Below are 14416 nucleotides of genomic sequence, written 5' to 3'. Positions count from 1 at the left end.
CCCCCAACACATCATATTATACATTTGTAAGGTTTCCAAACTGTCAAATTAAATAAAAAAATTGAATAATAAGGAAAGTTATTTTGAGAATAGTGTTAGTGAGCCGAAAATTCATTTTAAATTATTAAAAATTAGAAATATTCCTAGATTGATAAAGTTTACAAACTTCTTTGCACAAACATATCACATTACATATTTTTAAGATTTCCAAACCTTCTAATTGGAGAAAAAAATAAGATTAAGAAAAAAGTTGAAAAAATGTAATTAAATGAAAAATTCATTTTAATTGAAATTGTGAGGAAAGTGAATTCAAAATAACGTTAAACCGGATAGTCATTTAAAATAAGAATATGGCTAGAATTATAAAATCATCCAATTTCCTTGCACAAATATATCATAATACATATTTTCATTCATACAAGAATATAAATTAGCCTAAAATGATAAAAGTATATTTTTACTCATTTTCACTCTCAACGTCAATACTATCATAACCATCTTCTTCTTGTTCTTCTTCTTCTTCTTCTTCTTCTTCTTTTTCACCTTCAATTGCATTTTCTTCCTCTTCACTTTCCACTTGATTTGGTTGCTCTTGTTCTTCTTCTTGCTCTTCTTCCATTTCATATTGTGAAAAATCAACAAATAACCACCTTGAGGAAAAATCTAATGCAATGGTATTTGAGACTTCTTCTTGTAGGGATTCCATATCAACATCCCATGTTCTTTCACTCAATAATTGAGGTCTACATGTGATGATTGTGTGAATATTGCTATCGGGATTCTTCACACTAGGAGCATAGTACACTTGTGTGGCTTGACTTGCTAGAATTTAAACATCATTTCCTTTTAGTTTTGAATTAAGATCAATTAAGAGCACTCCATTTTTGTGTTTTTTTACACCCCTAACATGATCATACCAATGACATCTAAATAAAATCACTTGATTTCCGCCACCATATGTTAGTTTGAGAACCTTTTGCAAAGTCCCGTAGTAATTGCTTCCAATATCACCATAACAACTACCCTTGACAAGTATACGAGAGCTTGATTTTCCTAGGTTGAATGAGTATTCGTTGACCTTGCATCTTTTGTAAGAAAGCACATAGGAAGCTGGGCCTTGCAATAGGTATTGAAATTTTTCGTAGTTGTTTTGTACCTGAAATGGAATAGTCACATCAAACACAAGTATATAAATATATTTTTTTAATTTATACAATTTGTGCATTTAATAAAATACCTTATTTTGCAACCATGTCCCGAAATGTGCCTTTAAAATTTTATCCATCTCAGTATCACTCAATATATATGTATTACGACTGCGAACATCTTCTTCGAACATACTGAAAAAAGTAATCATCATATGTTAGTGAATAATATTTCAAAGTCTAAATTATGAATGAAAATATTTGATTGCTTACGTGATATAAAATGCTACTTCACGCATGTTAGTGAGAATATAATGTGCTGCAACGTGTAGGGAATCCACATCCAAATGGTAACCAGTATATGCTCCGAGGAGCTCTACCGGATATGTAAATGCCTCGAGTTTATGTGGATCTCGTGAGCGATCTTCAACTACATTACGACCTAACAAGTTGTGCGCTGTCTCAACTCCAGACTCAAAGTACATGGAATAGAAACGTGTCAACTCTTCATGTACATATTTTTCTGTAATGGAACCTTCAACTCGTGCTTTGTTCCCTACTTTTTATTTCATTCTGTGTTGTAGTCTTTCAATATTATACATCCACCGTGATGGGACAGGGCCGCCGAGTCTGCACTCTTCGGGTAGATGAATGGGAAGATGCTCCATTGGATTAAATAAAGCTGGAAAGAATGTAGTCTCCAAAGTACAAATGATTCCAGCTATGTTTTTTCCAACTTCCTAATATTTGATGCAAGTAGTGTAGTTGAGCACAAGTCCTTGAAAAAATTTGAAAGATCACAAAGTACTTTGTGTATGTCATCTGGAAGAAGTTCACGAAATGCAGAAGACAACAACTTTTGCATAAATACGTGACAATCATGTGACTTCATGCCATGAAATTTCAATTGAGCTACCTTACAACATCTCTTGAAGTTTGATGAGCAACCATCTGGGAGTTTTAATCGATGCACCCATTTACATAACAATTTCAGCTGATCTCGGGTGAGTTCATATCTAGCTCTAGGCCTGTGTCTACCATTCATCCATAACTCTTGCATGATGCCCATTGCCTTCAAATCTTCTCTTGATCTTGTGGTATCCTTTGTTTTGGCACCACATAAAATAGTATGAAATATGTTATCAAATACATTTTTCTCCGTGTGCATAACATCGATACAATGGCGTAGGCGCAATGAATCCCAATATGGTAGATTAAAGAAGCTAGTGATATATGTCCAATTGTGTGAATCACCAAATCCATCTGCCCTTTCTTTGTTATGTGGTTTCCCTGGTGGTGGGAATGTGATACCAGCACACATGTTACAGATAACTCAACCTTTTCGTTGATTTCTTTGGCGTTTATCTAGGAACCCCATATGTAACCCATAAAAACTGGACTTCCTGCTGTGCGGTAGTTGCCTAGCTCTAACTTCACCCATACAAACATGGCAAGCCATCTTTCCATGGGTTGACCATCCGCTAACCATACCCAACCCGGGAAAGTCACTGATAGTCCATAGCAAGGCTGCCCGCATCATAAAATTGGTCTTTGTAGAAGCATCATATGTCTGCACACCAACCTGCCATAAACTAATCATCTCATCAATCAAAGGCCTAAGACATTCAGATTCCTCCCAGGATCATTCGACTCAGGTACTAGTATTGCCATGAACATGTATAGATCCTTCATGGACATGGTATATGGAAGGTTGTACACAAGTAGTACAACAATGCCAAACTGGGTATACAGTAGAAGTAGTATTACTGTATGTCGGGAATCCATCAGCTGCAAGACCAAGCCTTACATTACGAATATCCGCTGTAAAATCTGGATAGTTCTTATCAAATTCTTTCCATTCTTCTCCATCTGCAGGGTGACTAAGAACCCCTTCATCCACAATTTTGTTATTGTGATACTTCATATATTGGGCTGTGTGAGTAGACATGTACAAAAGCTGTAGACGAGGAGTGATCTTAAAATATCTTAAGATCTTCCTCGAAATGGTATCGCTCCCACCATTAGTTACATCTTTCTATCGGCTTAACTCACAGTACTTACAATTTTCCAAATCTTTATCATCACCATAGAACAACATGCAATCATTCTCACATGCATGTATTTTTTCGTATCCCAAGCTTAGCTTCTTGACCATCTTCTTAACTCCATAATAATTAAAAGGAAGTTTATGCCCTTCCGGAAACACATCTTCAAGTAAGAGGAGTAGCTCATCAAAGGCCTTATCACTACATTTATTATGATTCTTCCAATGTAGTAATCTTGTTATAAACTTCAATTGCGTGTACTTGGTATTGCCCAGATATATTGGTTCTCCGACATTATTCACATTGTATAAGAATTTAGATGCTTGCTCGTTTGGCTCCCCGTGCATACTATTGACACCTCCAAATTCTTCTCTTCTAAAGGCATCCCTTAACATCTCATATTTATCAAATACATCTTCACGATCATTCATTTCTTCATGCCTTGAGCCACCTTCTTTTTCATGATAATACCATATGGTATAAGTCTCAAGAAAACCGACGACATATAAGTGAAACTCAACATCGGGAATGAGTTGAAAGAGTTGATTGTTACATGTATTACACGGACATCTAATCAAAAGTTCCGGATTATCCGATTCCTTGCTATTTTATTTTGCAAATGCCAAGAAATCTTTGACCCCTTTATTAAATTCTTCCGTAAAACCATAACCACCGGGAATAATTCGTTTAGTGATCCAACTAGAATCGTAAGACACCTATAAATGAAAACAATGCTAAGTCAATAACATATAATCACACATACATACACACATATATAAATATATATGTTGAACATGCAACTAAATATAATAATAAATTATATATTTAAATGCATATAAACAATTAAATAGGAGATTAAAATTGAATACTTACATTGAAGATCATGAAAATTGTTGTTGTTATATCATCATGTATTTTGAATAATATGAAGATATGTTTTTGTTAGGAAAAAAAAGTGAAAAAAATGAAATTCCAAAAGAGACAGTAGCATTTTGGACACTGCACAGATTACTTTACGACGGAATCAATTTTCCATCGTAAGTTTGCTTAAAATATTATATTTTTGAACGGCTAACAAATGTTTGTAGGTGGCATTTATTGCAGTTAGTTGGATAATTTAGGACGGAAATTCCGTCGTAAGTTTTAATTAAATGATAATTTACGACGGAAAGGTCGTCGTAAGTTATAATTAAATGACGTCATCGTTCACAGTAGCTTTTATTTATGACAGAAATAAAAAATATCGTCGTAAATTAAATACGACGTCGTTCTTCTACGCGGCTGGTTTTAGTTTTTTATTCCTTTGGTAATAGTTTTAATAATAAAATAATTAACTTAAGACAGAATATGGTTTCCGTCGTAAATAATTACGATGACATGATTTTACCGTCGTAAGTTAGGCGCGCAAAAAAAACGGTCGTAAGTTGACCGTCATAAATGCCCTGATTTGTTGTAGTGAGTTTGGATCTTTATGATAGTTGGGTCTTGAGATTCTGATCTCACCTATTGGGTCTTGATAGTTGGTTAAATTGTTTTTGTATTATATGATTTGAATGTATTTCTTATATATTTACTACGTTATGCTTGTTTATTGTGATTTGGCTTGGCTTTGGTCAATGAATGAATGTGTGTTTATGAATTTATTATTAGTATATCATGCAATATCTGCTTAGTAGTTGTAGCTTATTTGGTTTATTTTATGTGTTATTAAAATCAGGCAGGAGAGTATCTGTAAATGATATTGAATATATAGTCTTTACATAATCAGGGAAGAAACGTAATGCAGATCCATTGCTTTTATGTAAATGCATCGTTGATTTAAATTGTTCCTTCAGCAAGCTACATTGCTTTTATGTAAATACATGGTTGATTTAAATTGTTCCTTCAACAAGCTAAGTTGCTAAATTTGTGTCCATTTAATATAGTTCCAAATCACTATCACATAAATATAATGATGTAGTTTCTTGAAGCATAATATAGTTTTATATAGAAAATTGATTGTAATAAAGAGACTACCATTAATACTACCCGCACATTGCATTGCAATGGTATGCTTAACATTTCCACTTAACCATAGATTTCATGTAAAAATCTGGATTATTCTAGAAAGTATGTGTATCTGTATTTACATAGTTATGTCTTTTAGTTGATGAATAGTGGTACTGATATGCAATTGTGTTTTTTTTTAATTTTTCAGCTATGTCTTTCTATCAAGAATCAAAAAGTTGTTAACTTTTTGTTGATATATTTCCTGATACAGATATGTTAATTTAGTTATTATATAAATATGTTGAAAGCTGTGATCTTTTAATGGTGTGTGTGTCCAATTGGAGCATTTTTGCTAGTTTCACTTCTGTTTATTAACATGGATAAAGATTTTAATTGGAATATGAAATTAGGAAGTATGGTAGATCGATAATGGAAGGTGAAAATAGCTTAATGCACTGAGTGTTCGGGTTCTGATCTTTACTTTATTTTGAGTTGATTTGCCGGTGGGTCCAATTTTTATCAACTCATGAGAAAACAAAGATTAGTTTTTTTTAAGGGTTATCATCAACATTTGATTGTATTAGATAAAGCTATAAAAACTTATACTATTTTGTGCTTTCTCAACATTATTATTATTATTATTATTATTATTATTATTGTTATTATTATTATTATTGTTATGTTTATGAAGTTTTTATGTATGGCATAGGTGATGTGGGGAACTTTTCTGGAAAATAGAATTATTAAGATAGCTAGCTAAAATGTTGAAGTGCAGAAGCAATCTACTCCATCCTAGTTTAAGATTACTAAAACTGTCAATTTTTTAATTTTTTAACTTTATATAGACATAAATAGAACTTCATTATTACAACTTAATCATAAATCATACATTTGCAGGGGAGTTTACAGCTAAAAACTCGACTTGACCATCATTCAGAAGCTCTTATATTCTTTTGATTAAATTACAAAAATAGTCATAGCAGTTATTATATTATTATATCTTATATATAATTAGTGTAAGGGGGTTTAGATAGTACACAAAGATGGTATGGTCGTCAAATTCAATATTATAAATTCTAGTTAAAAAATACAACATGTACTAGATTGGCAAAACAATCCTAATACTTATGGTCGCCAAAGTCAATATTGTAAATTCCAGTTAAACAAAATACAACATGTACTAGATTGGCAAAAAAATCCTAATACTTATAAGCCGAAAAAGTGGAATACAAAAATCACAAAGGTGTGGTGGTGGCAGGTGCTAAATTATAGGTATAATATAAACTATATTTATTTCATGTATTCTATTATTCTACTATAATATTTAATAATATGTATAACAAATATAATAGGCAATTAATTAAAAAAAATTACTATAATTATATACTCTTAAATAATATAAAACAATATTAAAAGTATTATATTATATATAATACAAGTAACAATTATCCTAATAAACATAAAATAGAGAAAAACATTTATATTATTTTTAGGTATAAATATTACATTATTTTCAATCTTTGGTCAAACTCCTGAAAAGAAAATCTATAAATAAAACAAAATTAATTACATAAATATATTACGTGACAGTATTAAAATATTCTTCTTATAAATTTATAATGTGAAGAAAATTAGATAACAAAGAAATAAAATAAATTATAACACATATATTATATTTACGTTATCAAAGTCAAATATAAAAATATAATAATAATTAAATATATAAGTACAAACAATTTTTTGAAAAATTATATTATTTACGAAAAAAATAAAAGTATCTTCCCTACGAGACTCGTGTTGGGGTCCGGTTCAATATAGGTGGATGTACCCTTTCGAGAGGTTGATGGGAATGCTTAAGAGGGCAGTCAAGAATAGAGCTTGTGTTGAGGGTTCGATATGTGAAGCTTACAGTTTTAGTGAGATATCTATGTTTGTCTCGGACTATTTTCCAAACGAAGTCTTGACAAAGGCCAACCGCGTCTCAAGAAATGATGATGGGGGAAATGTTGAACTAAATGGTAGGCTTTCTATATTTGGTCTATTAGGTCGTGCTTATGGAAAAGGAAAGTGCATTTTCCTATCCGAGACAGATTTCCATGCTGCACACACATATATTCTTCTCAATTGTGAGGAGATTGACGAATTTGTGAGGTACACATCATATAAACTCTTAAATTTATAACCAAATCTACTAGTTTCTAATGACACGTGATATAGATTTTAATATGTTATTTTCTAGATTGTATGATGATGAGTTAAAAGTAAGTTCAATTTAATTAAGCACACTTTTTATTAATTATTTACTTAAATTAATTTAATAATATGATATATTTATAGGCTTTGACTGAGGGGTCGACGCTTCCAGTTAATGTACAAAGCTTAGCTATGGGACCGGACATGGACCAAGTAAGCCGTAATGGTTACAAAGTAAATGGTTATGAATTTTATACCAAGGCATATGGGCGCGGTAAAAGAACTACGAACACTGGCTTGTGCGTTTTAGGTGATTGTTACAATGAGATTAGTCATACTTTTTATGGGGAGTTGGAGGAAATCATAGAGCTGTCATACAAGGGTACATACGGGGGTTATATTAACTTGTTCAAGTGTCGGTGGTTCGACTCAGAAAAAGGGATACGTGTTGATAGACATGGAATTATTGATATTGATGTCCACAAGTCTGCTTACTCCAACGAGCCATTTGTTTTACCAACACAAACAAAACAGGTATACTATACTCCTAGTCCTGGTAAAAGAGGGGATATGATGCCTTCCGATTGGCAAACTATAATGCATACTCCCGCACGCAGACGTGAAGAAGTAGTTAATGGGGAATTTTACCAAGAGGAGATGCTTCGGAGGCTAGATGTAATAAATGTGGATGTAATAAATGGTATAACTTGTTCAACTATTTTAGTCTCCATCAGCTCATTGTTTACTATTATTTATATTCTTATATATAAGGCAATTAAGAGGCAACTGGAAAAACCTTATTGGCAAGATCCTGTAATGCTTTTTTTGAGGTATTAAGATAAAAAGTTGTTTACTTGTGACAGAATATTAATGCGTCTTTGACGTGTTTTGTTTCTGACTTGCGCTCATATATGTAGCTGAATATAGTAGTGACATTTTAATTAAGGTAAATAGTTCTTTTGAGATGTGCTTCTCTTCAGGTAAAAAGTTGTATACTAGATTTCTGAAAACTCATAAATGCCTAATACTTTTCTTATTTTATCTCTTTGTCTCTGAATTAGTTTATGTTTAAATATATTTAGGCAGATGGCTTCACAAGCAACAGCAAAGAGAAAACGTGGTATGGGTAGGGGGCCCAACCATGTCCCAAAAGCACCTGCAAACCCAGAAGATCGGACTCTCATTCATATTCGTCCACCACCAAATAGCACGCACGTAACTGCTCTTGTAACTACTGTGTACGCACATTGCAGATTACTTTTTTATAAATAAATTGTGGGGTTAAAACTTAATTTAACAGGTTCTTTACTTTAACAAATTAGGACATGACACATGTTCTGCACTTGACTGACCATTTTACATTACTGGGCTTTGTTTGTTACTCCAATCTATACAAACACACAACCCACATTCATTAAACCATTTGTCATTCCCAGTTTTCTGTGTCTATAATTGATACATACACTTATTTTTAGTGTTTCTTGAATACCTTTTTGTTGGTTTTGTTTTAAATCTATTGGAGATCAGCTATTGGATCATTGTCTTTGTGTTTTTTTGCTTAAAGATTGTGTTCTTGGTTGATTCAGGTAAAAGGGTTGTTTTTGTTTAATCTGATTGTTAATTAGCATCTGGGTATTTTAAAGTCACTACAACAAAACGGGGCATTTACGACGGTTTTTTTGTTCGGGAACCGTCGTAATTGAGCCAATTACGACGGTTTTTTCCGTCATTTTTGGTCGAGTAGAAAGTTCGAAATTTCGTCACAAATTTGAATTGCGTCGTAAGTTAAAACACTGGGACCCACTTCTGGAGTAAAATAATAATGGCGTCGTATGTTAGTATCTTCCGACAGAAATGTCGTTGTATGTTATGAAGCGGGATCCACTTGTAATAAATTTGAGCTTTTATCACGATGAAATTTTACGTCGTAAGTTGTTAACTTCCGACGGTAAAAACATCGTATTTGTTTTTAAATGAAGTAAAATACGATGAAATATGTTATGAACAGTCATCGTAAGTTTCTATTTCCAGAAAAGCATATATTCTGACCTTTTGATTTCCAGCCATTTTTGGCTTCCAAATTAGATTCTAAACCTGCCTTTCAATTATTTAACCAAGCACTACCAACATTTATAATTAACACTACAAGTCAAAATACCAAAATAATATTAATGTGACCATAAATCCCTACTCGTTCACAAGCAAAAGCCTACAGTATCATACGCAAACTTATATGTACAAACATCCCTACTCGTTCACAAGCAAAAGCCTAAAGTATCATACGCAAACTTATATGTACAAACATCCAAAAACCCAAATTCAGTTTACAAACATAGTTTGGATTATCTTACAAACATCCATAAGATATATTAACGGTAACTAACATTCAACCCCTAATAACTGGACCGCCACGGGGAACACGATCATAAGCTGAAGCACTCATATCACGATCATCTTCCGACTCAGTACTCTCACTGTCGCTCTCACCACCATCACTGTCATTTTCTGTAGCTATGGCCTTCCCCTATAATGTACACAAAATAAGTTAACAAAATTATAATAGATAATTTTGGGGTGAACTTGTAATAGATACAAACTCTGGTATAAAATTTTTATCAACTAAGCAACAGTTCAAGAAAATATATGGCTTATCTGTACAAACTGAACTACATGACTTATCTGTATAATTGAACCAAATAAATTAAATACTTTGAAATCTCAGTCTATGTCATAGCTAGCATTGATTCCTAATCACCCCTGCAAGTGGACAAAGTATATATACAATCTACTTAATATGTTTTAATTTAACATTGTCATAATATTTTATGTAAAATAATTTCATATGATTCCTTGTATTTACCTTTGCTTAATATGATTCCTAATCTTAAATTTCATATATATATATATAGTAACTTTTCACTTTTCTTCAGGTCATAATTTATGAATATATATACTTCAGGTCATATATATATATATAGTAACTTTATGACCGAGAAATAAAATTACAAATTTATGAATATATATAGTAACTTTTCACTTTTCTTCAGGTCATAATTTGACAAAAAAAAGCATCACAAACCACCTGCAATTCAAGAAATCTACTTTAATCTCCTATTTAATAATCATAAATATTTTATCTTTAAATTTTACTAATCCTAAAATGTTGCTAATCCAGAATAAAGGTAAGTAAAAAACGGGTATAAAAACGGGTATAAAAACGGGTACAAATGTAGCAAGTATAAACATTAGCATACATATATCTTCTCATTTAAGAAAAAAGAAAAGAAAATACTAACGACATGTTTTACCTTGACAGCTCCCGGTCCATCCATCTTATAAATATTGTTTAGCACCTCCACCTTGACCCTGACAATGGCTAGGCCTGTTTCTCTCGTAATAGGATGGTCTTCAGGTAGTGATGAGTCTCCTTCCACCACATCTTGTGCTAAAAGACGGATCTGCTCGGGAGTCAACAGATACTCTTCCGGATTGGCTCGAGCTTGGGCCAAGGTCTGATCCACGACGCGCATGAACATTTCATCTTGTATTCGAGCGAAGGCTGATCTTCCGGAGCTTGCTTCTCCTATTCGAGGCGGTGGGGGATGTCCCTCAAACTCTATAACAATATAACACATATATGTTAATACGAAGAACAAATTATATGCAATAATTCTAGTATTTTAGAGATTTCAAGTACTATCACAGAAATATACCATAAACATGAGAGGCTCGAACCCGTGGATGTCCAAGAATGGTGTTCTTTCGAACACCTTTCTTTTCACATATATTAATGTAGCGCTCCTGAAAGTTAAAAAATGAAACACATATATTTGGTAGATTGAATCAGTACTCAGGCTAGTTTCATGTCTAGCTAAAAACTCCTTATAAACAATTACTTAAATTGTGTATATTATAATGCAAGACCTAATGATATCGGTTGAGTTAGTTTTCACAAAGGGAACGCTACTGAACTATTTTTTTTGGTCCCTATTATATTTGCAGAATTGCTAGGGGAAATGGTCAAATTGTAAATGATGATAAGGGGGCTGTTTTCAATTAACTTAAAGATTTTTTATTAAAAAACATACAATGATATCTTTGGTATCCTCGGTAATCCAATCACCCTTCCTCTCCTTGTCTTTCAAAGTGTGGCAATCCTTATACACAAGAATATGATCTAGGTTCCCATGGTGTGACTCCACATAATCCTGTTCATAATTTTTAAACCAATAAAATCAAAATTTTCAGTTTCATGATAAATGAAATTTTGCAAGTCAGGAAATATGATACAGTGACATACCCGGCGATGACGGTCAAAGGAACGGGCACCCGAAGTGTGAGGCACTTTTACAGCTGCTCGAGCCTTCTTACCGGCAGCGGACTTTTTCTTGAATTCTTCGCTTACCCAATACTCAGCTAATCTGGACCAAACACCAGGCTTCATATATTGGGGCCTATGATCTGCATAAGTCCCTCCGACTTCCGCAATCTTATCATCAGCCCTTTCCCTATTATCGGCAAGTGTACGACGCATGTTATCACGCATATGCACCAGTATTGAAGCCCTTGCCTCATCTTCAGTGGCAAATCTAGAGTCCCATGTGTAGTAGCGCTGCAAATGAGATATATTGAAATTTGTAAGGCAAATAAGAAAGACTATAAGTTAAGTATAATTTAATTTTTATACATGTAACAAAGATGGATGACATACCAAGAACTCATTTATACATTTATTCCAGAATCCGGGAGATTTTCTATCAATTTCTTTGAAGTCAATACAACCATCTGGCCAAAACATGCGAATAATCGCCAATAAATTTCACAACGCCTTTGGACAATAAGTCCTGAAATGAAAGAATAAAGAGCAGTATAAAGTTTAAAAGATGATTTTACATAATATAGTTTATAATCTTAATCTTGATACTTTCAAAATACACTTCAAAATGGACATATCTAACAAGCTATCGCAGATACGTTATAGCTAAGCAAAGTTACAGTTCTATATTAGTAAAAGATTCCGTGGATGAACAAAACCTTGCAAAAAATGTAGCACACAAGTGAGCTCATTTCTCATATCTTACAAAATACACGCCCAGAAGATCAAGAGTGTAACTAACCCTAATTATACATCAACATTAACATTCAACTAATAAACTTATATGGTCTATCAAAGAACTAAACAAATACAAAAACATCAATAGAGCAATCTTAAATAAGACATAAGAGAAACTTTTCTAAAAATGAGATTATTGATTTATCTAGGGTTTAATTTACCAATAATCTGCAACCGCTATTAATGCCAGTGATAGTAATATACATACCTCAATGTATAATATATAAAGATTTTTAAAATGCCTTTTAAACAACTAACATTGCAAGATGTTTTAATGCCTTTTAATTTTAAAAAATAAAAATTTATGTATAAAGATTGATGACTTACAAGTTACCGGCAATTCGAACAATCTTCGCAGCACTAGGGTATGTACCCAATCCACCGGGAGAATAACCAGGTGTCCTATGTTTACGAGGGTCACAATCCACCCCAAGTGGAAGAATCTGCCTCCCTTTATCATCCCAATAAAGATACTCTGAATTTTCATCTTCATCTATCTCTAGCACCGGTACCACTACCCTCTCCGCCACCACATGTACCGCTACTTTGCCCCCTACAACCGCTACCATCGGTGTGTGGCCTGTCACCACTGTTATTATTTTCCTCCCGTTCACCAGGAACATTGTTATCCTCCTGACCACAATTTCCATCATTCTCCTTCTGACCACCTCCACTGCCACTACCCTCACCACCACCACTTCCCTGACCACCGCTTCCACGACCACCACCAGAACCCCTGCCACTTCCCTCACCACCGCTTCCACGACCACCACCAGATTCCTTGCCACCTCTGCCACCCGAAGCCCTCCTCCCGGCCCTCATCCCTACAACGCTGTAAGGAAGTCCAAAAAAAAGAACTCATTAGGTTATTGTTGTCTAACATATATAGCAAGAGATGTCTGATTTGGTAAATAATCATCTAATCTAAAACTACACCGTATTAACATTAAGTATAAAGCATGCCTCAATTGGATCATGATATGTGAAGACTTCTAGTAATTAGTTACTAAAAATATTTACATTCGAGTATGTCCTAGATTCCGAGTTCGATCTTGATTATGGTTTAAACATACACGTTAATGTAAGACATACGGTTTATTCTGAGTGCCCTCGCAAATTTATCCTCATTCTACTTGCTCTACCACAACCACTTCTCCAACAGAACATTACTAACTCTTATCAACAATTTACAGACCTGCCAACATCCAACCAGCCCTCAAACAAGGGGTGACATGATCACTTATTAGACATGGTTTTAACCTAACTTGATTCACGACACAAATTAAAGGACCCGATCAATCCACATATCACCTATAATGTCTCATTTATTAAGATTTAATTAGATGAAAATATAAAAGAAATATTTCATATCTCAGTAAATTTCAGGCAACATAAAACTAAGTCCTTTACAAACACGAACGATGCCCAACCCTAATAATGCTCATTATCTCAAACTTCTTTCAGATAAAATTCAGCTGACTGGAACAACCTTAAATCACCACCAAACCACAACCTTATACAGAATAAGGAAAAACCAGAAATAATTAAAAATAGAAAATCAGTTTATGGCATGCATATCTAGTTAAAAGAAGTGCAATAATCAATTACCCGATAAATATAAGATACCCAATAATTAATACTGATACCCAGTGAGAGATATACATACCCATCAACATATATATGGATTAAAAGGTGATTTTAAAGCATATTTAGTATAACCCGGTGTAAGTAAGTAGTTAATAATATGACGACGCATACATGCATGTGTAAAATAACAACCATTTCCCTGAACAAAAAGGAAGATTGATTTTACCTTGTAACGAGTAAGACGAGTGTAACAGAAATCATTGTTCTTTGCAATCAGGTTGTAACAGAAAGAAACTAGAAGATTGAGTTTAGAGGTTTTAGATCGCAGCAGCAAGTGAGATGAG

At 33.4% G+C, this 14416-nt stretch overlaps 1 protein-coding gene across 1 annotated transcript; it reads right to left on the bottom strand.

Annotated features, from left to right (window-relative positions):
• Positions 1–9556: 9556 nt before the first annotated feature.
• LOC141705927 (uncharacterized) lies at positions 9557–14416 on the bottom strand. Its single transcript, XM_074508790.1, has 8 exons — positions 14299–14416; positions 12813–13317; positions 12084–12216; positions 11673–11984; positions 11461–11580; positions 11086–11173; positions 10681–10988; positions 9557–9896 (listed from the first exon to the last, which is right to left on the bottom strand). The coding sequence occupies exons 3-8, from the start codon at positions 12168–12170 to the stop codon at positions 9759–9761; spliced, it is 1053 nt and encodes a 350-aa protein (XP_074364891.1). The 5' UTR covers positions 12171–12216; positions 12813–13317; positions 14299–14416; the 3' UTR covers positions 9557–9758.

Source organism: Apium graveolens, chromosome 2 (assembly GCF_009905375.1).
Source record: "Apium graveolens cultivar Ventura chromosome 2, ASM990537v1, whole genome shotgun sequence".
NCBI classification, from domain to species: Eukaryota; Viridiplantae; Streptophyta; class Magnoliopsida; order Apiales; family Apiaceae; genus Apium; species Apium graveolens.
This window is presented reverse-complemented; position numbering and strand designations above follow the sequence as displayed.

Bases quoted from the DNA above. Each gene is read 5' to 3' on its own strand.
- LOC141705927 (XM_074508790.1), bottom strand. From the start codon at position 12,170: ATGTTTTGGCCAGATGGTTGTATTGACTTCAAAGAAATTGATAGAAAA. The intron at 11,581-11,672 runs GTATGTCACTGT...AATTATGAACAG, and splicing joins CCTTTGACCGTCATCGCCGG to GATTATGTGGAGTCACACCA. The intron at 10,989-11,085 runs GTATATTTCTGT...ATATTGTTATAG, and splicing joins TCGAGCCTCTCATGTTTATG to AGTTTGAGGGACATCCCCCA.